Source organism: Mandrillus leucophaeus, unplaced genomic scaffold, assembly GCF_000951045.1.
Source record: "Mandrillus leucophaeus isolate KB7577 unplaced genomic scaffold, Mleu.le_1.0 Scaffold1001, whole genome shotgun sequence".
In the NCBI taxonomy this organism is placed as follows: domain Eukaryota; kingdom Metazoa; phylum Chordata; class Mammalia; order Primates; family Cercopithecidae; genus Mandrillus; species Mandrillus leucophaeus.
Genome location: NW_012098111.1, coordinates 583,520 through 610,239, shown reverse-complemented (window position 1 = coordinate 610,239; position 26,720 = coordinate 583,520). Strand labels below are relative to the sequence as shown.

Sequence of the window (26,720 nt, the reverse complement as noted above, 5' to 3'; positions counted from 1 at the left end):
TTCCTGCCAGACAGCTTTATGTCCCTTTATTGTAGAATCTATGACTTTTTGGGTAAAAATTTCCCACCCAATGGGATGCTTCACTGTGCTTTTACTACATGGGTGCTCTTTGAAGGCCATGCCAAAACTCCAGCTCTCCCTGGTCGTTTGTTTGGTTCATCTTATTTTTCACCACTTGGATTTTCTGGGACAGCAGATAAAGGCTCTGGTTGGCAACCTCACAGCCAGGCAGAGAGCTGCTCTGTGGCCACCCCTGCCAATAGCATTGACATACTTCAGTGTTTCTTCTGTGGACAGGAAAGTAGGCAATCAAGACTACAAAAATATTTCTGGATTCCTCCTCTGGGCCACTGTTTTTAATGGAACCTTCCTGAGCACAACTTTGCCACTTTTGATCTCTAAGTCCTTTGGGAATCAGTGTTGGGTTATCATTCTTTTACCATTTGGATTTTTAACAATAGATGAAAATTTAAAGCTGATGATGATAGTATGGAGATAAGGATGATGATCTAACATTTGTTGAGCATTTACTTTGTGCAAGGCTCTGTGCTAAATGCTTTATGTGGATTATTATATTTTATCCTCATAGCACCTCTGTATAGAGATAACTTGGCCAAGGGCACACAGCATATAAATGGTGGATCTGGGATTCAAATTCAGGCACTGTGATTCCAGAACCTGTGCTCTTAAACCCTATGCCTTTTTCCAGATGGAGGTTGTTTCTAGTTTTTACGGAAAACTGGAATCATATGCATCTATGTCTTCACACCCCTCTCCCTGCCCCACTTCTCACTTTTCTTGCTTTCTTTTTTTTATTTAATTTAATTAATTAATTTATTTTTTTGAGGCAAAGTCTCATGCTGTCACCCAGACTGGAGTGCAGTGGCACGATCTCGGCTCACTGCAACCTCCACCTCCTGGATTCAAGCGCTTCTTCTGCCTCAGCCTCCCGAGTAGCTAGGATTACAGGCTCCCACCACCACACCTGGCTAATTTTTGCATTTTTAGTAGAGACTGGGTTTCACCATGTTGCCCAGGCTGGTCTCAAACTCCTGACCTCAGGTGATTTTCTGCCCACCTTAGCCTCCCAAAGTGCTGGGATTACAGGCGTGAGCCACTGCACCCGGCCCACTTCTCCCTTTTCACACCATATCACATTAGTATTCAAGGTAACACCCCAAATACCCTAATAATTATGAACTAAAAGGAAGATGAAAGATTTTAGGAAAAATGTCTGTTCACCCAAGGGGTTAAGATGTTGGGAAATGTGTAACCTGTTTAGCAGAGTATTCAAGTTCAGGAGAAGTTCCATGATTTTCAATAGTAACTCACAGAAAAAGCCTAGAAAACATAAATAGTTTATGCATATTATGGTTTATGACAAAACATTTAAAATAGTTGAGGGAGTGCCGTCCTACCCTATTTTCTGAAATTTTGAAGTATAGGCATATTAGTGCTGTATACCTTGGATTCTGTGACCACTTTGTACAGCATTTGACAACACTTGGGCTTATACAGTAAAAATGATTACACCACATTGGTGATGATTTTTTTTAAATGGTGAAAGGGAGGAGTAACCATTTCTCTGAAACAGTGCACATACACAGAAGAGTGTGAATGTGGACGTCAGGAGCAAAAAATATCATTCCAAAATTTGCCATGATTTATATACCTATAGATGCGTTTAATTCTTAGCAAGTTAAATATTTGAGATACTGAATTTTCTCCATATTTTTACCACCTAACTTTAAAAAATAAAAATGCCTGCGTATCTTGGATACTCAGTAAATGTTAATTTCCTCTCCTTCCTCTCAACCTCTCAGCAAACTAGAGGTTTTTTGGGAAGGGAAAGTTGTGAATGTCAGTTGGAAGTTGATCCAAGAGAGGCATTACTTTTTGGAACATATTTGATCTTTCCAGAATAAAGATACTCTAAAGGACCAGCCAGGTTTTGTCCTCAAGCTGAGGTCGAGGTAAGGGGAAACTGAGTGGAAAGCTGGTAGAAATGCTTAATTGACAGACCAGGGCACGCAGTCTCTATCCAAGAAGGGAAGGAGGGATATCATAGAGATTTTGTTTAACATCCTGTATTTTACATTATTTATTTATTTATTTTTGAGACGGAGTTTCACTCTGTCACCCAGGCTAGAGTGCAGTGGTGCAATCTCGGCTCATTGCAACCTCCACCTCCCAGGTCCAAGTGATTCTCCTGCCTCAGCCTCCCAAGTAGCTGGAATTATAGGCGCCTGCCACCATGCCCAGCAAATTTTTGTATTTTTAATAGATACAGGGTTTCACCATGTTGGCCAGGCTTGTCTCGAAGTCCTGACCTCAGGTGATCCACCCGCGTCGGCCTCCCGAAGTGCTGGGATTACAGGCGTGAGCCACCGCTCCCGGCCAGTATTTTACATTTTAAAAACTTTTTATCTTAAAAATTTCAAATATATACAAAAATAGAATAACTCTCAACAATTGCCAATTTATGGTGAATCTTGTTTTATCACTTTCTGTCATCCACTGGATTGTTTTGAAGAAAACCCAGATATTTAATTTCATCCATACGTATTCCAGTATGTACCTCTAAGTTAAGAACCGTCAGAAGATCTCAAGCAGGAAACTGATGCTTAGGTCATTTAGAAAGGCTACTCTGAAAATGGTGTGAAGGTTGCATTGCTGGGGAAATACCCAAGAGTAAAATATACATGATATTTGTGGTTATTTATTTTTTTTAAAAGTTTATTGAGTACCTAAGATATGGCCGGTATATAGTGGACAAATTGTCTTGTCTTTAAGGCCTTTACAGCCTAGTGCAAAGTTTCTCAATCTCAGTTCAGTCAGTGTTTGGGCTGGAATACCCTTTGTAGTTGGAGGGCTGCCTATGTGTTACAGGATGTTAAGCAGCATCCCTGGTCTCTACCCACTGCATGCTAGTAACAACACCCTCCCACCACCAGCCCAGTTGTAACCATTCACAGTGTCTCTAGACATTTCCAAATGTCCCCTGGAATAAAAATCACCCACCACGTGAGACACGCTGGTCTAGTGGCAGGATACAGATAAGTGAACAGGCAGTTGCAATGAATATCATAAATATTGAAAGAATCCAGAGAAAGGGTTCAGTTACTGTGACGTCAAGTTAGTAAAAACTCTATCTTAAATGGGGCCTGTACAAAGACCTCCTGAGTCTCCAGGAGGAATCTTCCTCTCCCTATTCTTCCCTTTGCCAAATGCCAATAAATGTGGGTACCAGTGGGATGCCTTGCTTCACTGTGGGCCCACTCCATCCTGTGGTGCCTAGTACCAAATTGAACACTAAAGACCAAAAACTGTGGTCAGTTACTCATGCATAACCCCAGAAATATCCCATTTATGAAAACCATGCTGAACAATCTGAGGAGGAGAATTTTGGTTCTAGAGACCAAAATTTGCTCAGAGTACATGAAAAGATTTAATTCAGAACGTTGATTATAGTTTGTCCTTTCTGTAAAGAAATCTTTATTGTTACAATTCTCTTTACAGCAATAGCTAAGATTCCTTTCATACAATCTTATCCTTAAACCAAAAGTAAATATTGTTACGTCCACTCTTTTCCTCTCAGCATGCCAACTCGATGATAGGGTTCCGGTGGAGATCAAGCCATTTTAGTTATACTCGGGGGTTCTTAGGGATTCAGGAAGAGAAAAGTTCAAGGAGAGAGTCCTTTAACCTCAGTTCTGCAGCCTGTGCTTGTTACTGTTTGTGCACAGAAATCACGAAGGGACTTCACCCAGGGGAAATGAACAACAACTGTTTCTGTTTAGCTCTGTGAGAAGGCCCCTATTTGGGGTGGGGGTAAAGGATTAGATCATAACAGAAATCCATTAAGAATTTTAAAACAATGCCATCCATCACACAGGCCTTACTATAAAACCTAAACTCTTACATGTGAGGTCTCCTTAGGAGAGAGTCATAATTTTTCAACCGCTTGGGGATTCTGAGTGAGAAAGTTTAACCATGGGTGGTTGATTGGATGGAACTATTCCCAGAAGTGTGTATATTTCTTACATGATGCATACTGTAGCAACCTTTAAATGCCTTTGGACTTAGTTCAGGGAATCAAATACTACTTCTTGAAAGTAGGAGAAGTTTGTGGCTAGATACCCTTCCTTCATAGAGTTCTTGGGAGTTTAAAATGAGACAATGTAAGTGAAGGCCGAAGGCTTTTTGTCTATTGCAAAACACCATACAGATGTACAAATGTAAGGCATCATTGTTCTTATTGGTGCCAATGAGGCTGATGGGACCCAGCTCCCGGGGTAGTGCCTTCTGTAGTTAGCATAATTAGTGTGTGTTCTGCATACTGAATTAGATTTTCTTAAAAACATACAATCATTTTTATTTTCTTAGTAATTGTATTTAAGTATAACTTTTGCATATATCCTCATTCAAGGGCCACTATGTTGCACAACTCCAGGGGGCACCATTCCATTGTGGTGGCTCTGATTCATCCGGTAGCATTCCTTCCCCTAGAGCCAGACATTGATAACTCATGTGGCCAGAATGTTGACCCACCCATCGGAGATGGTTAATCCTGAGAATTTACAGTTCTGTTTTCTTTTACCCTGTCTAGCTTCTTTATTTTTGTAGACATCAATTCAGATGCTGCTTGTTTGGGTCAAATTTTCCCAAGTTCTTTTTGCTTCACTGTGAATTCAGACACAAGGTGTGTGTTCCTTCTGTAGTGAATGAAAATGGAGATGAAAAGAGAGGTGCTAAGCATGTATCACTTTTAAACTCCAAAGAGTAAAGTCAAGGTCTGTAGCAGGACTCAGCACACTTTTTCTGTAAGGGACCAGATAGTGATTATTTTTTATTTGTGGCTCAGGCAATCCCTGTCTCAATGACTCAACACCGCTGTTACAGCATGAAAGCAGCCATAGACAGTATGTAAATGAGCATAGCTGTGTCCAGGTATAGCTTCATTTATGGAGTCAATTTGAATTTCATATAATTTTCACATGTCATGAAATAACCTTTTTTGATTCTTAAAAAATCATTTCAAAATATAAAATCCGTTCTTAGCTCACAGGCCATACAAAAATAGGTGATGGACCATAATATCCCAACTGCTGGTCTCAGCCTCACTGCTGAAGATAATGAGTAACTGTGCACAAATAGTTGCTTCATCAGTGCTTCCCCAGCTAGGGACAGAGCTACGCTCACCAGTCATTTAGCCTGCTAGGCAGAACTCTGGAATTCTGATTCAACTTCTGCCCTGATGCTTTCCAGCTGTGACCTTGGGCTCTAGTCACACGATATCAGAGTCTCAGGCTGCTTATTTCCAAAACAGTGATACAAAATTTTTTTCTGCCTTCCTCATGGCACTGGTGCGAACCGCATGTGAACATCTTCATAGTCTGATTGCTGGTTTCCTCTGTGACCTCCATTTGCAAACAGTATATTCACATTTTAATTATCCTTCACCAAATATTTCTGGAAGACCTATTCTATGCCAGTCTGAGCCCTTGGGGATGTACAGATGACTGGGAACCAGACCTTGCCCTCACAGCAAAAAAAAAAAAAAAGAGAGAGAGCAAGGGAAAGAGAGAGAAAAAAAAACTAGGAGGTATTGTGGCCCAAGTGTAACAGAGGAGGGATGGAACGAGCAAGGGTGAGAGAGACGAGCTCTGCTGGGATGGAGATGGAGCAGTGGGAGACTCAGCAAAGGTCCCCCAGAGAAAATGCCAACAAAGCAGATCTGGGGAGGAGGGTATCTCAGGATAACTTGCAAAGCATGATGACACGGAGCAGCACAGAGAATTTGGGGAGCTTAAGTTACTAAGTATGGGAAGCCCACCATGGGTGAAGGACTCCATCAGGAAAGGAGGCTGGAGGGAGAGGATAGAGAAGGAAGGGAGAACTTTGTGTGCCATGTTAAAGAGTTTGGATTTTTTTTCCCTATAAAGGAAGGAGAGTTATCAAGGGATTTAGTCAGGGTTATAACATGATCAGCTCTGGGCTCTGGAATATTCACTCTGGTGGCAAGTGTGGAGGAGGAAATAATTGGGGAGAGGGTAGTGGTGGAGACAAGAGGGCCTCTGTGATAATCCTTATGAGCAATGAAGGGGAGTTAAACTGTAGGATAATAGCATTAAGGATAGAAGAACAAAGTACTTTTACAAAATGTGTATATTAAATTAAAAGAATATTTTGAAAGCTGAGCACAGTGGCTCACGCCTATAATCCCTCGGCCTTTGGGGGTCGAGGCAGGTGGATTGCTTGAGCCCAGGAGTTAGAGACCAGCCAGGGCAACGTGGTGAAATCCTGTCTTTTCAAGAAATACAAAAATTAGCTGGTGTGATGGCACACGCTTGTACTTCCAGCTACTTGGGAGGCTAAAGTAGAAGGATTGCCTGGGAGGCAGAGACTGCACTGAGCTGAGGGTGCCACTGCCCTCCAGCCTGAGCAACAAAGTGAGACCCTCAAAAAAATGTATATAAATGTATTTTGAAAGCAGAATAATATTATAGACTACACTGGAAAGGCATGGTATTTAAAGGTATTGGATTTTTTCGTAAGTAAATAAAAAGATATAGACAGACACATACCCACAAATTGTCAGACCCAAATTCCCTAAGTTTAGGTGTTTGCCTTCAAATTTTCTTCAAATTGGAGAGCCTATACAATTGATGTTGACAAAGTACAATGCTTAAAATTTCTGGGTAACTCATTATAGTTTTGATATCTAAAGAGGATCATTGACCGAGCTTTCTCAAAGTATTTATTAACAAATGGAAAAGTGTCAGTTTCTGCTGAGACTTTGATGACCCTTTGCTTAAATTTTGGTTCTCCATAGAATACATTTGATTTGTGTTTTTGTTTCAGAAAAACGTCCAAGCGTGAAGGAACCAAATCCAATTTCTCCACGTAAGTCTTTATGCAGCTATTTCGAAATAAAACCTCCTGGGCTTTCCTAAGAATGAGTTGGTTAGTGAACATTTGCCAAACTTTGTGTTTTGATAAGGAGACTTCTGCTCTCATTCTCCCTTCCCCCTGCCCCTTTCCCTTTTTGCTCATATTTTTTCCTTTCCTCTGTCCTTTGTTTATCCCTGCTTTCTTTTTCCCTTTCCACCCTTACCACTTTAAAATATTAATTTGTTGATCCATTGGCATGTATGGCTTGAGTAGGAAGGTAGTAACTTATTTAGAGAGATAAGTTAATGACTTGCATGCTTATGTCTGTTCTGACCTGAAAGTATTCACATACAGCCATGGAAGTGGTTTGCTTTAAGTCTTATCAACAATGTTTATCTGCTCGGAGAAGTAATGCTAAGGGAACTCATTGCTATACTTTCAAGACAATCCGTAGTGCAAGGGCTGGGGGCACCAGGAAGAGCATGTACGAATGAAAGAGAAAGCAACACCAATTGCTACAGAATGAGGACTTGGAAATTGTCTAGGCCAGTTTCATTGTTTTATGCAGAAGAAAATGCTGACCCAGAAATATTCCTGCCTCATTGGCATTGAGGCAGGACTTGAACCTGGACTTCCCAGCTGTCCACCCACAGCTCTTCTAGATAATGTTGTCTCCTGAGGAGAATTTGTGAATCTGTGCTTTTTTTCCTTTCCTAAGACTCCCAGGATTAGTCTCCATGGCTGACTCTTCACTACATGTAACAATCAGTCTGGAAAGTTCCTTTCACAAAGCGCTTCATAAACCGTTATCTTAAGTGGATTATTATTATTACTTTTTAATTATGGAACAATATGAACTCGAAGAGAGGCACATATGGACACATATCCATCTTTGGAAATTTAGAATAGTTTCACTGAAAACTTGTAATCATGCTCAATTTTTGCATCTGTGGGTATGAAAAGGCAAATCATCTTCTAATATCAGTTGTAAGGACTAGATTAAATAGGCTGAAGGCTTGGTTCAACCTCACCTCCAGGGAGTTCTTCCCACCTCTTCCTCCATCTAGTAGATCTTCATCCGTTTTACAAACTCAGGTGTTGACCCTCTGACTTCAGCAGGTGACTGAAGCTATCTGCATTTTTCAGAAGTTAAATGAACACACCAAAGAGCACAGGTCTAAAAGAGTGGGGACCAGAACTTGGGAGTTTGGATCCTTCCAGACTCGTTCCACCATGGCATACTTTCCCCGAGCCTTTGGAGTGCTGGGCTGCTCAAAGGTCACAGGAGTGTATGGCAATGTTCCATGTAAAAAAATAGCTTTCTTCACACTGCAGTGAGTTGAAAGGCAAAGGGATTTAATTTATATAGAGATCACCGGAGTTGCTTCTGACTGGAGCAGAAAGTAGAAATAGTATGATAATGGTGGGGAGATCCTGTATTTCCCACTTACATTCAAAACCCAGAGACCTTAGAAATTGTATTCTACCAAAAACTCCTCTCCCTTGGAAACCAATTTTAACTTTTTATAAGTGACTCAAAGAAGGTAGTTCTCTTAAATGAAAGGAAATGTTCTATTTCTGGGGCCTGGAATTAATTTCAAATATAAAAACCTTTGCCAAATGGAGAAACAATTGGTTCTATTTATATGTTTTGCTGATCATAAAACTGACATCACTCCCCACTGGGAGGTATTTCCGTTCCCCTCATAGAAAGATCACGGTTGGAAAAGTGTTAAAAAGTAGGTTGTTTTAAATGACACAATATGAAGCTGTTAAGATTAAGAGTTTAATATGAGATTGGTGAAATGTTATAATCCACAGGAATAGTTTATTTTTACTCTATATTCTCCTTTCTTTCTGTTATCTTCCATACTTGTAAATGTTCGCAAAAATGTGTGTATAAAGTATTCTAAGGTGTGTGTTTTCTGTGCAGTGTGTCATTTTTGGAGGTGTTCAGTGAATAAGCAGCAATAAGGCAAATTTTGATCATGGAAGTTCACTTTATTTTCCAAAGCATCTTAACTGAATTTTCAAGCCACCCTCCATTCAAATAGTAGGTCCTCAGAGTGAGACAATGAGATGACAGACTTAAGATTTTACAGAGTTTGCAAATCTGATTTTTTAGTTAGTTTGTTGATCAAAATAAATTGCAAACTGAGAATACCTTGAAAACCTGATCGTTTCATTTCTCCTTTGAAAAAAAAATTGCAAGTTACAAAATACAGTGTATTTTATTGGAATCTTCATTGCATTCTCAGATTTTATTAGTGCTCAACCTTTATGACAGTGCTTGTGAAACAAATATAAAACTGCAATGTATGATGCAGACTAACTGAAAAGTTGTGTGTATCGGTTTCTCTCCTTTATAGCAATTTTCCATGGTCTGGACACCCTAACCGTGATGGGCATTGCGTTTGCAGCCTTTGTGATCGGAGCACTCCTGACAGGGGCCTTGTGGTACATCTATTCTCACACAGGTTAGTGTGACTGTTGACTATGAGTTGGTGAACAGCTTGTGTTCTTGCCACACAGTAGACACTCAGTGTTTTGTTGGACGAAATCACGAATGAAAGAGAAAGTTCATTCCTACTATTTTTACATTTACATATTTGGCCTAAATTGGGTTTTACAAAAGTGTAATTTGCCATAAACAGTGGAAAGAAAAGGAATGTTTAAACTGTTTGTGCTAATTGCAATTGTGATGTTGGTGAAATTTAGCTGCTAATAAAGCTGCTTTGTTGTTAGAGTTTAAAGTTAATGCAGACAATGTACAGAAATACAAACCATTCTGTCAAAACCAAAGATTTAAGGATAGGCATATAAATTAGAGGAGGTGAAAAAGAAAGCCAAGATTTTATTACCACACCTGCCAAGGTATTGAGCACTGTCCATCAGAGTCCTTAATCAATGACTTAAACCAGATTTTCTCAACCTTTTTTTAACCCATGCTGTGTCTTCTTTGATAAAACATTAAATTGTCATGTTTTTCTTAAAGTTAAATTTTCTAAATAGATTTCCATGAACTGAAAAAATAAAATAAAAGTGATGAAACAGAGCACTTCATCTTCAAGCTATTATCCCTCAATCTTCAAAATTCAGATGTGCCCCTCCCTACCAGTCCCAAGGTTGAAACAGAGTGGCCTGATGAGAGAACCTGTTCTGACTCCAATACAGAAAGCAGGCCAGCAAAGGGAGTCTTCAGTGCCATGGAGAAAGAACAAAAGGATTGCCCTGCTATTGCTTCTTTCTTAGTTTCTTTACAACTATGGGAAGGAGTGACATGCATTTTGAGGCACTTTAGAGAACTAGTTGGTCTTGTTCTTGTTTGTTCTTGGATCCTTGTGGTTTTACACTGTGAACCTAGGTAAACTGTGCTAGATTGATCCATCAGAGGCAAGTGGCAGGCCCAGCTTCTCTGTTTCGAATTTCATTAATTGTCCATTAAACCAATGAATGCCATGATCTTTGGCTTCCCCTTGGGCCAAGCTGAAAGGATGGCTGATTTAAAGGGGAAGGAAGTACCTACCGAAAGATATTTTGAAGAGTCATATCTTTACCCTCTTGATTGCTAGACAAAACCTCAAGTTGTTGAGAATAAAAGCATGACACAGTGATCCTCGGGTAGTTAAAAGTGTCAGATTCTTTTTCATCAGAATTTTCACTTTAAATACCACATGTCCTGACTGAGGTATTTTAGATTATGCCAGAAGGAGAGGAATGGACTCATCATGCCTAGCATGGGACATTCACCCAAAAGTCAACCTCTTGGCAAAAACGTAGAAGACTTTCTAATAGAGGGGCTTTGAGTCCTCAAATGCTTGTTTCTAGTCAGGATACTTTGAGTGAAGTATGTTTATGTGAAAGATTAAAAAATGACTCCTCATAATCCTAGCATTTTGGGAGGCCGGGACGGGAGGATCGCATGAGCCCAGGAGTTCAAGACCAGCCTGGGCAACATAGTGAAACCCTGTCTCTACAAAAACACACAAAAACTAGCATGGCATGGTAATGTGCATCTCTTGTCCCAGCTGCCTGAGGTGGGAGGATCACTTGAACCTGGGAGGTTGAGGCTGAAGTGAGCTGTGATGGCACCCCTGCACTCCAGCCTGAGCAACAGAAAGAGAAGTTGTCTCAAAATAAATGAGACTCCAGTGTCATGATTCTGAGTATTATATAACCATCTGTGAATCAGTTTAGGAGCATTCTTCCTCATGAACAGTTTATAAACGGACCAGAAAGATAGAATTTAGCAGAGCAGCACTTTAGAGTAAGAATTTTGTCACAGGAATACTGACATGTTCAGATCTCAAGCTAACAGTTCTTTGCAACTTTTCCAACCTCCTGCCTGGCTGAAAGGTGCTAGGGCAGTTGGCAGCATATGTTGTCTGTTGGGAATGAGTTTGATAGTACTCCAGAAAGACTGGGTCACCCACAGATGTTTACCATGTGTCTGCTCAGCCACTGACTGGCCTTGGTCACACAGCTGCACTCTCAAAGCTAATCTTGGGCCAGGAAGCCAGGTCCAGGCAGAATATAGGGCAACCAAATGACACTCACTACTGGAACACATCTCACTGAAATCCCCCCAGTAATCCAGACTGTTACCCACAGGCAAGCACACAAACCTGACAAAAAGCAAAGCTTGGTTGTATGGCATGTATTCATGCTCATTGAATTTGGAAGTCTGCTGTTACTGATCCTTTTTCCCCTAAGCCAGAGACTTCAGGAGGGCCTTTAAAGTACTGTTCATGTAGAAATAGGTTTGTAAGTAAATTTAAGAAAAATGAAACCAAAGACCTCCCTCCTGTGATGCTTTCCAGCAAAATGAATTACACTGATTCAGAAGGTAAAAGGTTTATAGACACTGTCATTTGGGCTTAAAATCCTTTCACATGACTTTTGAGACAGCTTCAAAATTACTTTTTATTAAAAACTGTAGCCTCTGGTTCATTTTATAGATTGCTCTTGAGGAATACAAGCATCACACAAGCATGAAGAAGACTCACTTCAGTACCACATGATAGTTCTTTTCTGGAACCCTTTCAGTTTCTTACCTGGGTCAGCTAGCAGCAATTTAGATTAATAAGGAAGATTATAATGCAGTGGGCAATGGGGAGAGCTACGATACAAATACTACCTCAGTCCATTCAATTTCAACAATAATTGAAGCTGTGGAACTCACAGATCGTATATGCTGTATTTGGGGGTTCAGATAGCATCTGCCTCTGTGTGAAAAACAATCCTTAATTTGAATGACTTTCCCTTTGTTTACGCTTTCCATTCCATGTGCAGCACAGAGCACAAAACCAAGTCACAAATTTGGATTGTGGATATCTACTTACATACCTGGAATGTGTGTTAGCCTACAAAGACGGGGTTCCCGCTTTATCATAGGACAACTCTGGGCACAATAAGAGATATTCCCTTGAGACTGGATTAATTCTGTTTGGAAAGCTCCATTCCTAAAACTTACATTCTCTCCTAAGATGCTGTAGAGAGGAGGGGTGCTTGGGGGCTGAAATGGTGCTGGAACCATAGAATCTTCATGCTCCTAGGGACCCTACCTAGTTCAGGGATCCCTAAGTTCTAGTCCATGAAGTCCCTAAAATCACATGCAAAATCATATCTGGTTTTTTCTTGAAGGGAGGAACAAATGCTTTTATTTTTATTTTCTAGTAAAACATTTTAGCTTTATTAAAGTAGTACATGCAAGTAGCTTAAAGGTTGAAATAATCCTACAAGACTTGTTATGAAAAAAATCAAACCCCTACTGCCCCACCTTCTTAACTCACTCCCCAGAGCATTCTTTTTGACACTTAGCTCATCCTTTTGGATGTTAATCCATACTTCTAAATACCATGAGTATATTGCTGCTTTTTGACTTTGCAGGTTTAGACCTTTTTTGTAGACCCTCTGTTATGGAAAATGTCCCCTTCCCCCGCCATCCTCTTAATAGAAATATGCTGACATTTTGGTTAGATCAGCATTTACTGTCTACATTATTATGACTACCTAAATGCTAATCACAGTTAACTCATGTATAATATCCTGCATGACTTTTAATTTTCCCTAGAATTATTATCTTTCCCCACCCTACCCCATTAGCTTAATTTTCTTTTCTTTTCTTTTCTTTTTTTTTTTTTTTTTTTTGAGATGGAGTCTTACTCTGTCACCCAGGCTAGAGTGCAGTGGTGCAATCTTGGCTCACTGCAAGCTCTGCCTCCCAGGTTCACGCCATTCTCCTGCCTCAGTTATTAGCTTAATTTTCTGTATATTTATCATTATTTCTTCTGCTGACCCTGCCAGCTGTCTCAATCTCCTTTTAATACATTGAGACATATGGAATGTTCTACTGATTCCTTTTCTTCAGCTCTTTCCTGGAGCCTCCGACTTGCTCCTGTCTGAACCAGTTCCCTCCATTTCTGGACGCTGCTGTCTTCCTATGATCTTCTTCACTACCATTCTGTGCATTCCATTTGCTTCTCTTTTGAGTTGTGGATGTCCTGTGTCATGTATCTCCTGCCTTTCTTGTTCCTGGTTTAAAGTGTACATAGGAGGCAAATGTTTTTCACACCTTGCATGTCTGAAAATATCCTCGTTTAACAGAAACACCTGGTAGATAGTTTGGCAGGGTATAGAATGTTAGATTATAGACACTTTTTCCTTTGGACTTTTGAAAGCCCTCCTCATTGTCTTCTAGCTCTGAGGATTGCTGTTGAGAAGTTCAGAGCTGTGCAGATTCCTGATCCCTTTTGCATATGACCTGTTTTTCTTTCTGGAAGAAATTTTACAGTGATATCTCTTGAGTTAGATGTATCTTCATACGTTGTGCTGGTCAATAATTGGGCCCTTTCAGTTTAGAAACTCCTGTCTTTCGGTGCTAAGAGTTTTAAAAATGATTTATTTTTTTTCTCACCCCCTTTTTTCTGTTTTCTCTCATTTTAGAAATCATTTTATTTATCTGAAAGTTGAACCTCTTGTCCTTTAATTTTCCTTTCTTCCCTGTTTTCCATCTTTCTACTTTCTTTATTTTCTGGGAGTTTTTCTCATCTTTATCTTTCAGTTATCTACTGAGTTTTTAATACTGGCTTCAAATTTTTTAATTTCAATAACTTTTTTCCTATGAATTTCTTTTCCTTAAAAAAAAAAGGTTCTATTCTTGTTTCATGGGTACAGTATCATCTGAGAATATTAATATAGGATTATTTAAGAATAAGGAAATGCTAAACTGTGGGTGCGACGTATTGATTGTGAACTTCCTTAGGGTGATCTGACTGGGCCATGTTATTGATGAACCCCTGATATCTCATCATCAGATCTTTCCTCTTTAGCTCATCAGGCTTCCATAAAATATGTTTTTCTGTTTCCTACTTGAAAGGTATAGGACTGGCTGTTGAAAGACCTTTATAATGGGCATTGATTAAAATAGACTGACATGGCAACAAATTATATTTGGCAAATAGACACCAGAAAGCAAATATCCAGACTTCCTGCCCAGGGTATAGTCCTGGCACTTTTCCCAAATGCAAATAATCAAGCGCATGGCAACTTCTACAGGAGACAAATTTGTTACATAGTTACAGTCAGGACAGGAACCCTACTTTCTTGATTCAGAGTTTCACTGTTGCTAGATGAGGCAAGGCCATCTTGCTTTATCTCTTTTTAGGCTGAGCAAAAGAAGCCCAGGTGAGCCAAAATATGTATTAACATATATTTGCTGAGTCCCCTCCTTTTGAATGTGGTACTGTTGCCCTCAAATGTGCCTGGTGTTGATCATTCCTGGAACCTTCGGTTTCCTTCTCTTAAGAGAGTAAACTTCCCCTCTTCTTCCTGGATTAGGAAGGGCAGATCTCAGCGCAGTGGAGTGAGGGAGGAAATGCAGAGAACTATTCTGCTTCTCATGTAGCTCAGCCAACCCCTCTTGCTTATAGCCATATATTCAAGAGAGGTTTCCAGAGGTGCCTAATGCCACCATTCCCTTAGTTTTTTAAGGGTTCAGTGACATAAATTGGTTGTTTCTCAGTTTTTCCCACTGTTGGCTTAGGTTTCAGCTCTCTTGAGTCTGCCAAGTCAGTTGCCACTCACTCATTTCCTCACCAGCTTCCAATATTTTATTGTTGTTATCTTTACTTTTGTTATCTTTGTTCTCATGTGTTTATGCCTTTAAAAATCCATTTACTGTCATTGTGGTAAGATTTGGGAAAGGAATGCAAGTCAGTGCCTTTAAATGCACTATCTCTATGCAAAGTCGTACCCTTGCTTTTTGTTTGTTTGTTTGTTTTTTGTTTTAAATCAGTTTCTTAAAGGGAGTCCTTGGAAAATTATTAGTCTGCATCAACATTTCCTTTTTATATAGCGAGAAAATTGAGCCCAGAGAACTGATGTGACCAGCTCAAAGTTACACAGGCACAGCAGTCAGGACTGGAACCTTGCTTTCTTGATTCAGAGTTTACTCTTCTTGTCTCTTGCTATTGTGTTATTACAAATTCAAAGGTCATGTAGCCATAATCTTTTTATCTTCCTTCTGCTTATTAGATAATAAACATTAATTAGCAAGTATTTTAGTTTTTCTTTTTGCCTCTGTTTAGTATCAGCTAAATTTTTTTGGTTTGTTCACTCATTTATTTGTTCTTTCACTCACTTAATGGATTTTTTAAGCTGTTGTTAAATGCCAACACTATTCTAGGCACTGGTAAAATAGCCATGAGCAACACAAAGTCCTTGCTGTCGTGGAGTTCCCATATATTCAGAGGAAGAGAATAACCAAACAGACTGATTATAAGCAGATTGGCTCGAGCAGAAACCCAGCTACAGGCACACATGCCAACCTTTAGGAAAGCAATGACCTGATGAACTCTGTCAGAAAAATGGAGAACTGACAAGGGAGGTCTCACTGGAGAAGGAAGAAGTGTTTCTAAGCTGAAGAATTAAGTTTTCTATTAACCTCTCATGGAAACTGAGGGGAGGGTGAGAAGAAGGGGGAAAGGTATGAATGGCCAGATGCTCTGGGAGGTACTTTGTTTTTTGAGAGAAAAAGACACACCAACAGACACCAGGAAAGCAGAAGGCATTCATCTTAACCTCTGTGTTTAATGATTTTATAAAATAATGATATGAGCATTTGAGTGAAAAGAGAGTGGAGCCTGCCTTCTTCATAGTCACATTGGGATTTCCATCTGTTCCAGCTGCATCTGTCTGATCCCTGGGACTTGGTCTCTTGCCTCCTACCTTATCACACCTTAGCCTATCTTCTTGCTGTTTCTCTTTTCATCGGGCTACGCTTGGGAACCTGGAGAAACCGCAGGCCTCTGAACACATTGGCACCTCTAGAGCTGCTCCTAAAGAAAACCTCTTACCTGACTCGGGTGGACTTTTGGGTACGCGCTTGACTTTTGCTTTAAGAACACATGGTGTGTTCTGTGGAGGGCTGTGGAAAACTGCCCGATGAGTTGGGACGGGCACACCTAATTCAAAACCTCAGCATTTTATTATGCTGTGTGAAACAGTGTTCCTTCCACTCTTAGATTTTTTTTTCTGCTTACACATCAGAGCAGCCTTAAAGTTGAAAAAGCTTTTATTGCGCATTTCTTGTTTTAAGTACGCTCACCCTGATAACCCTGTGAAGTAGCGATTATCTCTTTGTTGACTAAAGGGAAACACAACTAACACACCTGCTGAGGTAGCAAGTCTAGCCATTGAACAAACCACAGCTTCAAGTCCAGTTTCTGACTCGGGTTGTAGTGATAGCTGTGGAGGACAGCCTTCCTCCTCCACCTGGCTTTTCTTCTTCTTCTTAGTTATTATCAGACTTTGCATCCTATTCAGGGGCCACAGAAACAAGGAAGATACCACAGAAAACCAAAGTCTATATACAAACAGGTTGGCCACACTGCAGGAATACAGAAAGAAAGTAGTAGGCAGGACACTGTGAAAAACTTTAATTCTTGATACAGTCTTTTCCCTGTGACTTCTAACAACATCTAACTCACCCCTCCTGGAGAATTTTGCTGCAAAAGAAGAGTCTTTCGCTTGGAGACTGGGGAGGAATGAAATTTGAAAATGATAAAAAGTGATTGAAGACTTCTCTAAATTAAAGGTAGTATCGTTCACTCTGCTTAAAGAGTGAGCTTGTGAATTAATTACAGTTAGGATATCAAGAAACTGAGACATTAATTAATACAAAATTGCATGCAACACATAGACCTAGAAGAAAATATCTTTGTTTTCTTTCTAGCATCAAGGAATATTAAATCTAAAGTACCCCCAGGTATATGGTTTTCAATCCTGTGCTTAAATATCTCCTGAGAAGGAGATTCTATAAATTCCCTCTATAACTAACCAATCCTGATAATCAGCAAGTTCTTTTCTGACCTAAATCCCTATTCCTGCCATTTAAACTCATTTCCTCATGTTCTGCCCTCCAGGGAGATAAAGAACAGCTGTCTGCTCCTCTTTGTAATAATCCTCATGGACAGTGTTTGCAATAGTCTCCTTTGCCCTAAATACCAAGCTTCGCCTCACCTTTCTTTTTAACTCTTCTGTTGTTTCCCCACAGAGTCCTCCAGTGCTATTCACATCTTTCCTGAATAGTTTCTTCCCCAGGACCTGCCATGGTGAAAGACTTAGAAATAAGAATCCAGTTGTAATATAGATGCCAAAGAGGTAGCAGGAAGTCAGATCTGGACAACTCCATGCCATGCTAAAGAAATAAAACATTCTCCATTAAGAAATGGGTTGTTTTTTTTTTTTTTGGTGTGGGTTTTTTTTTTTTTTTCCTGCTTCTATTTTTCTGTTTTTCTTTTTTTCCCCCTGTAGAGACAGGTCTCTCTCTGTTGCCTAGGTTGGAGTGCAGAGGCTCTTCACAGGAGAGATCATAGCTCACTGCAGTCTCTAACTCCTGGCCTCAGGAGATCCTCCCCCTTCAGCCTCCTAAGTAGCTGGCACTGTAAGTGACCGCACCTGGCTTTTTCTATTTCTTAAGGCATCTCTGGCAGTATCTAGGCCCAGCAATAGCTAACTGTGAGATGGGTGGAATTAATGCTTAGTGTTCTTATCCTCAGTGTACCCTCCTCCTCGAGAGTATGTCAGACACCAAATTCCTCTCTCCCCTACTCACTCTCCCTCCTCTCAAATCTCTGTTCCCTCAGTGTGGTTTGAGATTTTAGGAGGAAAGCATGAAGACTGAATACATTTCCTCTGCTGGCCAAGTTTGATATTTATTTACGAGCAAGGCGCCCTCCTTGATTTTCTTAGATGTGTTAATTGGGCCTAGTCTGCTTAGCCACGAGGTCCTCCCTGCCCATTTCCTTTAGGAGCAGCCTGGTTATATTTGTCACCCAAGGGATGTTTTAGAGAAAGTTAGTGCTCCACAAAATCAGAGACCACTGCAGTGGAGAGCAGACAGCCAAAAGACCCATCTCAGAAAACCCGGGGGTCTCTGTTGGCCCATTAAGTAGAAGCACCTGCACATTCAACTTTCTTCCTCATGGTGAATTTTTCTGTAGCATCACTTCCATTTGACAGTGAAAAAACTTTTTCTTAATTCTGTCAAAAGGTAAGAGTTTTTTGTTTGTTTGTTTTGTTTTTTTGAGATGGAGTCTCACTCTGTCACCAGGCTGGAGTGCAGTGGTGTGATCTTGGCTCACTGCAAGCTCCACCTCCTGGGTTCACGCCATTTTCCTGTCTCAGCCTCCCAAGTAGCTGGGACGACAGGTGCCCACCAGCCCGCCTGGCTAATTTTTTGTATATTTAGTGGAGACGGGGTTTCACTGTGGTCTCGATCTCCTGACCTCATGATCCGCCCGCCTCGGCCTCCCAAAGTGCTGGGATTACAGGCGTGAGCCACCACACCCAGCCGGTAAGAGTTATTTTTAAAACATGGTTATATTGAGAAACCTTGCATCTTACATGTGAAAATAGCCACAGAAGTGGAAAGGATGGTCTGAAGAGGGGACTTTCAATATTTCCCAGCAGATTCTCAGACAGAGATTCACCTTGGCCCATTATTGGATCAAAGTCAATATAATATTGGGTTAACTTGACTTATCCAGCTGGTGAGATGTATCCTGCAGTCTCGAGTGCAGAGGCTTCTTTGTTTGTTTGGGGTTTTGTTCTGGAGTGTTTTGCATCACCAGAACAAGAGTTTCCAAAGCTCGGGAAGTTGAAGGTCTCTTTAATAGGCACTGATGAAAATAAACTGACATGGCAACAAATTATATTTGGCAAATAGACGTCGGAAAGCAGATATTCAGGCTTCCTGGGCAGGGCATAGTCCTGGCACTTTTCCTGAATGTGAATAATCAAGCACAGGGCAACTCCTGGAGGAGCAAACTTGCTCCCTATTGCTAGATGAAGCAAGGCCTTCTTACTTTTTTAACTGCTATGGGGCTGAGCAGACAAAGCCCAGGTGAGCCAAAGAAGAAAAAGATAGAGTTGTCTCCTGCTTTTCAGATGTATCCTTATTTAAATAGGAAAATGTAAGTTTAAAATGTGGTTCATGCATAGCCACCTTAGTCCTTCTAATTGATTATGTGAGGATCTAGCTGGGTATGGACCAACATGTGGTTTGTAAGGGAGTCGAATTCGTAAAGCATATCTAGAGTTGTTTGGGTCTCTGGAGGTTTTTTGTTTTTGTTTTGACATCAGGATAGTTAAGAGATTTGATTCCCTTCTAGAAATAAAGCTTCTACTCTGGGGAAAGTGAATTTTTGGCAGAAAGTTATTGCCATGGGGGCAAATTTCCCCACCCTTAGTTATACACACACACGAAGAGTAGAGGGCAGTGCTGGGGAGTGTCCAAAACATAGGTTTCCAAAAAAGTCAAAAGCAGTGTTTCAACTGGGCATGGTGGCTCACGCCTGTAATCCCAGCACTTTGGAAGGCTGAGGGGGGCAGATCATGAGGTCAGGAGATCGATACCATCCTGGCTAACACAGTGAAATCCTGTCTCTACTAAAAATACCAAAAATTAGCCAGGCATAGTGGCACGTGCCTGTAGTCCCAGCTACTCGGGAGGCTGAGACAGGAGAATTGCTTGAACCTGGGAGGTGGAGGTTGCAGTGAGCCAAGATCACGCCACTGCATTCCAGCCTGGGGGACAGAGCGAGACTCCGTCTCAAAAAAAAAAAAAAAAAAAGCAGTGTTTCTCTGCTTCTCAGGAATATTGACCCCAGTCCCCTATCCATCCCGCCAATCCCAGAAGAAAAGATAATTAGAGGAAGTACAACAAGGGCCAAACTTACAACAAGCACATAAATACTTTGAGGTTGATGCAAAAGTGTGTATAACTGTGTGGTTCATGAAAGGGGTGACAGGAAAAGCTGTAACCAGACCCAGGGACATGAGCCAATTCTACATTTTGCAGAACTGCTTTTTTCACAGAGGCTTTTGAGGGGCCCCAGAAAGAGAATGGAAGTAATGGGGCCAAGTTCCTGCACTGGAGGGCAGGGCCTTTCCTTGAGTGTTTTGTTTTAATGAAGCAGCTGGGAGGGTTGCTTATCTCCGGCTGATAGATGTGTATTTCAGCATGACAGGAAAGAGGAGGCTCATTCATCAACAGGCCTGGCCCTCTGGGGTTTCCCACATTGAAGGAGGGGATGCTGCTTACAAGAAGTTTATGAAGTTTATGCTCTGACTTTTCAAAGTAAATGCAGTGTTTTTTATTGGAGAGCCCTGATCACTTTTCCCTACCTAGAGCCATTTTTTGAGGGTTGCACTGAGGCCAGTTTTGCCGAAGAGAAGACTAACTCTAGGGCCTTTTGCACTGTTAAATGCAAACCATGTGTGTGACTTGAGGTTTCCTTCCTCTCCAAAGCACTGCACATTTGGCACGATGAATGGCTTTAACTAAAATGCAGTGGGGTATGTAATGAAAAGTGGGATGCTTAAAGTGTTAGGAGATACTCACACTGCACCCCACAGGGAACCTCAGTGGGGAAGAGAGGCCATTTGCTGGCAACTGCAGTCCCCATTTGCAAACAGCTAAACCCCTTCCCCAAAAGGTTTTTCCAATAGCAGCTATCCCCCACCCCAATTTCTCAGGTAATTTATTTGTTTGGCACACAAGGCTCTCTCTACTGTAGCTAGGACAAAGTCTATATTTCACTCCTGTTTTTAACAAGTGCATTCAGAACAAGGCTCCCAAACTTTCAAGGTTCTCTTAACTACAATTTAAAGGTCACACCCTCCAAATCCTACAATATCTTAATGAGAGAAGACGGACAGTGTTTCCTGAATACAGGTACTGGTCGGTTGCCAGTTCGCACAGACCAAGTGGTGGTGTTTTCATCAAAGGTTGTAGACCCTGAAATTCAGGGACTTTGTCATCAACTGTCAGATGTGTTAGCCACTAGAGCTGCCTGTCAGTCAGCTGTCTTCTTTTTCCTATTCATGATGTTTTAAAAATAAAACAACAAATAGCAAAACCTTGTTTTAGAAGGTATTCCAGCCATCTAGGATCTAGTCTAGTTGCTTCTGTCCCTGGTTGAGAAAAACATCGGTTAAAATGGCAAATGCGGAATAAATGGTCTTTTCAGGAATGCACATACATAATATGCGTCTTTCTCTGACTCTACCTTTTCTTTATTAACTGCAGGGGAGACCGCAGGAAGGCAGCAAGTCCCCACCTCCCCGCCAGCCTCGGAAAACAGCAGTGCTGCCCACAGCATCGGCAGCACGCAGAGCACGCCTTGCTCCAGCAGCAGCACGGCCTAGCCCAACCCAGCCCAGCCCAGCCCAGCTCAGCTACTGCCAAGGGCAGGACCAGTGACTGAGCCTCATGTCCAGACTCAGAGGGCTGGATTTTGGTTCCCTTGTAAAGACAGAATGAATTTCAGTATAAAGATCACCCATTGTATTCACCCCACACCCAGGGCTAATATAAACATGACCCTGGGCTTCTGTACCACACTAGAATTCATGTGAGAAAGCTAAAATGGTGGTCTTCTCCACCAGCCCCTCACAGGCTTGGGGGTTTTCAATGTGAAACACATGCCAGTTTTTAAAATGCTGCTTTGTCCAGGTGAGAACATATAATTTGGGGCCCTGAGTTTTACCCAGACTCAAGGAGTTGGTAAAGGGTTAATAGCCAGATAGTAGAACCAGTGAGGAGATGCGGCCAAAGATTCTTTATATCTGAACCAAGATGTAAAACAAGAAATGGCTTTGAGGCTTTCTAAGCGTTCCTCCTGTCTGATTCGCACCTTCGTCTGGATGCACGCTTCTGACTTTGCTGCCACACCCTGTGGGGTCTGATGTGTCCCTTGATGGGTGCTGCCCTCAGGGACTGCACCCTGACAAGTGTCAAGGCAACATTCCTTTCTTATGCCCTGGGCCAAAACCAATGCTAATGACCTTATCTGCTTCCTGTTTCTTCCCATACTTGCATACACCACTGCAAAATGTCTTAATGCAAATGTTGTATTTCTTACAAGCCTACAGAAATTGAAAACGACCAAAATCAGGAACCACAGATTTGTGCCCATTCCTAATATTTTCTTCTGACAAATTAATGTATAAATTGAGGTGAAATTCAGTTATAAAATCAAGGAGAAATTTGCACAGTGATATATTTCTATGTGTATGCAAGTACAAGTATATAATATGTCATCTGGCACATTCATTTTCTCAGCTGGAGAAAATTTGAAAATGTCCTTATGCTTTTAGAGTTGCAACTTATTCTTAAGTATATTTGCTAGGGTGAGTGTTTCCACTCAAAACATGTCAACTTAAAAAAAAAAATAGGCCCTTTTATAAAAACCAAACTCTAGCAAGATGCAAATGTATGGCAAATCCTGTTGGTCTCCAGTTGGTTATCCGAATAGTGTCGCCAATTCCACCAAGACAGTGCTGAGATTGGAAAAGGGCACTTATTTGGATTGCCTTACTTCTCTTGCCTTAAATATATCCCAAACTCAAAAAGGGCTTGAGGGGAATTTCATTAAATGGAATAATAAGATGCCACTTTGCAGCTAAAATAAGCTCAGTGATACCTCTATGTTAAAAAAAAAAAAAGCGAGAGAGAATGCCAGAGGGAAATTATCATGCTAAATTATTTTACTGCTGAAGATAGCTTCATTGCAAATTATTCTTTTTCCAGAATTCCCCCAAACAACTTAGAATTCCATAAGTAGAACAAGTTAGATTCTGCCCCCAAAATGTTCTTAAGCAAATCCCACTGCCCTTAAAATAAGGAAGTTATGCCTGGTTGTCTGTGAATGGAACCTCAGTAGGAAATGCTGATGAAGCTTAAAACCTTAGGGCAATGTCTACACGGGAAACAAGTATGTGGAAATTGACAATCATTTTTACCAAATCGTTGAGTAATAATCTGACTAACCTAATAGATGTAGACATTCAATAAGGAAAATTTTAACCAAAACAGATTACTTTAGGGCTGAGATTTCCAGGCTATCTACATTGATCTACTGAAAAGTTTCCAGATTTCCATATACAAAGGAAGAAGACATGAGTTTAGAGAATTTTTTTCCTTTAATTTTTTTTTTTTTTTAACAAAAGGGTATCAGAGTAGATGACCTAGATTACGCTACCTGTGTTTGAAAATAATGCGCTTTGCCTAACCTTCAGTGGAATGTATTGTTTTAGCATATTCTATGTATAAAAAAGTTTAAAGATGTCTTCAAAGAAGACTAGAGTCTTTAAGTCACTTATAGCTATATTTTACTACAAAATCTGTGTATAAAGATATATTTAAGTGTTTTAGATAAATTTAAGTTACTCCATATGAAATGTTTAATTTCAGCTACTGTGAATTCTTTTGATCAGTCCTTTGCTTTTTTAAAAAACCCTTTCCATCTTGTTAAAAAGAAAATTAGCTATTAGGAGATATTAAAAGATCGATGTCTTAGAAGGGCAGAGTTAAAACCTTCTGTAATATATTTAAATATATATTTTTAAGAGAGATGCTACATTGCCAATGATTTTATAAATAATTTAAAATTAATTTACAAATTTATAGATGCAGACCAAAAGATTTTTTTAAAAGAGAGAGAGAGGACAAAAATCACCTTTTATTTGTTTGGGTCTCATTGTCAGAAGTATTCTCCAGATCAAGAAATCTGTGTCAATAAAACCTAATCTCATATTGGGAGAGTGAATGTTGTTAAGTATTTCTGAAATGTTTCTAAAAAATGAACATTAAAAAAATAAGGTATTTTCTCCCTAGCTTCTCATTGCAGTATTTCTAATTGCTTCACACTTTACAGTTTTAATACAAAGTACAAGCTCTACTTTTATAACATGTTCTACAAGTTTCTTTAAAAGTATTGTTGTATTTCAGCTGAACTCTTCTATCTGCAGTCTTTTGTTATTTCTGCAGGCTACACCCTTAATTTGCAGAGGCCATTTTGTTTTGTTTGTTTGATGCTGAAGCTGTTGTTGAAATGCCCTAAACTCCAAGGCAGATTGTCTGTATAATACGCTATAGCTTTTCACCATGTGGTGTTTACCAGCTGTTACTCTGTATTTTAAAAAGCCAGAGATTTCTTCTGTCTAAACTGTTTCTATAGCATTTTCTAAACAAAAAAAAAAATGGTTTTTTCCTTATCTTGGAATAAGATTGTAAATCCATTTCTTGCGTGTGTTCTTAGTGGGCATGATTGTGTGTGTGTGTGGGGTGCTCACACGCGTGCCAGTCTTTTTGTACTGTAACTACCTCATGGTTCGAATGATTGTACTGCTGGTTGTGTTAACAGAGCACATTTTGTTGGGTGAATCCTATGTGATTTTTTTCATGTTTGTTTTATCTGGGGTGGTTCATGAAACTGACAGATGTTTTTCTAAAAAGGACTATTATCAGTTTCCAAATACAATACTTCTCTCTTCTGGTTTTTCCTGAATGAGCCTGATTTTGTTGCTGGTTTTTATCATCTATGAGGGTAAAAAGAGTACCCTTAAAATCCCTGTGGCCAGTTTGAACACCCCTATTGTATTCTTTTCTCTGTTCAGTGTGTCAGCTATTTTGTGAAGATGCTTAGATGTATAGTTTTGATAACCACAGTTTTAAGTCTTTTATCTGTGCATAATAAAAAGATATATCAATTATTAATATGTGTCTTGTCTTGTCATCATTAAATTCTACCCTCAGGCTGATGTAACTTTTTTCACTGTGACTTTCTTCTGAATGTATCGTCTGCTCCAACTGTGTTGATGAGGAAGAGGGAGGAGAAAGGCTGAGGTGCAGAGCAGAGGGAAGGGTGTACGGACTATAAGAAGAGTGCAGCGGGAGCTGTCACTCTTCTCAGAGAAACGTGGCAGGGGACTTGGAAGTGGGTGTCTAGCCCTGGAAACCATTCCTGGGCCTTCTGTCAATCTCCCAGAGTCAAAGAAAGAAAAATAATACGTGTTTAAGGTCTACTATTTTTAGCCCCTTCAAATACCCCAGTGCTGCTTCCAGCATTCCATATCTCCAGATGGTACCACCGTCTTCCAGTTGTCCAAGCCAGAAACCTGGGAATTTACAGCCTCTTTGGCTCCACTCTAACCAAATCAATAAGTCCAAGTGTTATTCTACCTCTAAAATGTCTCTTTCTTCAAACCACTGACTTATTCCTACTCCGGCTGTTGTTGCACACTGCTCAAGAGCCATTGTCTCTTGAGTCATTGCAGCAGCCTCCTAACTAGTATGCCAACTTTCCATTTTGCTCCCTTCAATTCTTTCTCCACCATGCAGCCAAAGTAATCCTAAAAAGACTCCATTTTGAGGCCTTTAAGTAATTCCCCAATTTGCCTTCAGGCTAAAGTGCAGATTCGTAAGCGTGGTTCCGAGGAGGCTAATCTGTCTGCCTTCCCAGCTACTTCTCTCACCTCTCCAGAGCTCAGTTCTATTTGGCATCCTCACCCCCAGACAAATTTGTAATGAAAAAAGTTCTTGTTCAATATCAAATATTACATTACAGCATTGAATATGCATTTATAGACCACACTCCCCTTTTGAGATTTTTAGTGACTTAGATGATTTGGCGTCAAGGCCAGCAGCCCATCCCTCACATTTTACACAGGTGGGTACCCTCAGAGCAGGAATAGCGTTGAGCTGCATTTCACAGCTATGGTGCCCCGTGCAACCAGCTCCTCTTAGGATATGTGGGAGGAATTGGCAGGTCAATGGATTTTGTTTGCCATCAAACTCTCCTTGCGTCTACTGGAGGAAAAACCTGGGTGATTAATAAATGGGCTTCAGAAAGTCTGTGAAGTGGCCGGAATTGCATGTAGGATTTTATTGCAGATGTGTCTCGGCTGTTGTTTTTGGTGGGAGTCCATAGGCTTTTTGTAAGAAAAAATTATCTTTCTTGTTCAAACAATATATATGTATAAAATGAATGCAAAGAATACAGACATGTAGCAATGAAAAGGCCTCTGTAATCCTCCAACTTGAATATAAGAATACCGATTTAGTGTATGTGTTCCCAGATGTTTCCTTAATTCATATCAACATGTCCGTGTCATTAAATAAGATTAGATTATGGCCCATTGCAGTGTCTCATGCCTGTAATCCCAGTGCTTTGGGAGGCCAAGGTGGACAGATCACTTGAGGTAAGGAGTTCGAGACCAGCCTGGCGAACATAGTGGAACCTTGTCTCTACTAATAATACAAAAATTAGCGGGTTGGGGTGGCATGTATCTGTAATCCCAGCTACTCAGAAGGCTGAGGCAGGAGAATCTTTGAACCCAGGAGGTGGAGGTTGCAGTGAGCTGAGATCATGCCACCGCACTCCAGCCTGGGTGACAGAGGAAGGCCCTGTCAAAAAAGAAGATTGGATTATAACAGTTGTGACTTGCTTTTTTCTTTTTTCTTTTTTTTTTTTTTTTTG

The 26,720-nt window shown here is 40.5% G+C and overlaps 1 protein-coding gene across 3 annotated transcripts in view; it reads left to right on the top strand.

Annotated features, from left to right (window-relative positions):
- Positions 1-24,958, top strand: part of TGFBR3 (transforming growth factor, beta receptor III) — a 245,589-nt gene extending 220,631 nt beyond the window's left edge. For all 3 annotated transcript variants that reach the window (XM_011973436.1, XM_011973431.1, XM_011973443.1), the window contains 3 exons: positions 6,865-6,906; positions 9,264-9,371; positions 21,488-24,958. In XM_011973436.1, the coding sequence (XP_011828826.1) occupies positions 6,865-6,906; positions 9,264-9,371; positions 21,488-21,606 (269 nt within the window). In that variant the 3' untranslated portion in view covers positions 21,607-24,958. The remainder of the gene's footprint in view (positions 1-6,864; positions 6,907-9,263; positions 9,372-21,487) is intronic.
- The last annotated feature ends 1,762 nt before the right edge of the window (positions 24,959-26,720 follow it).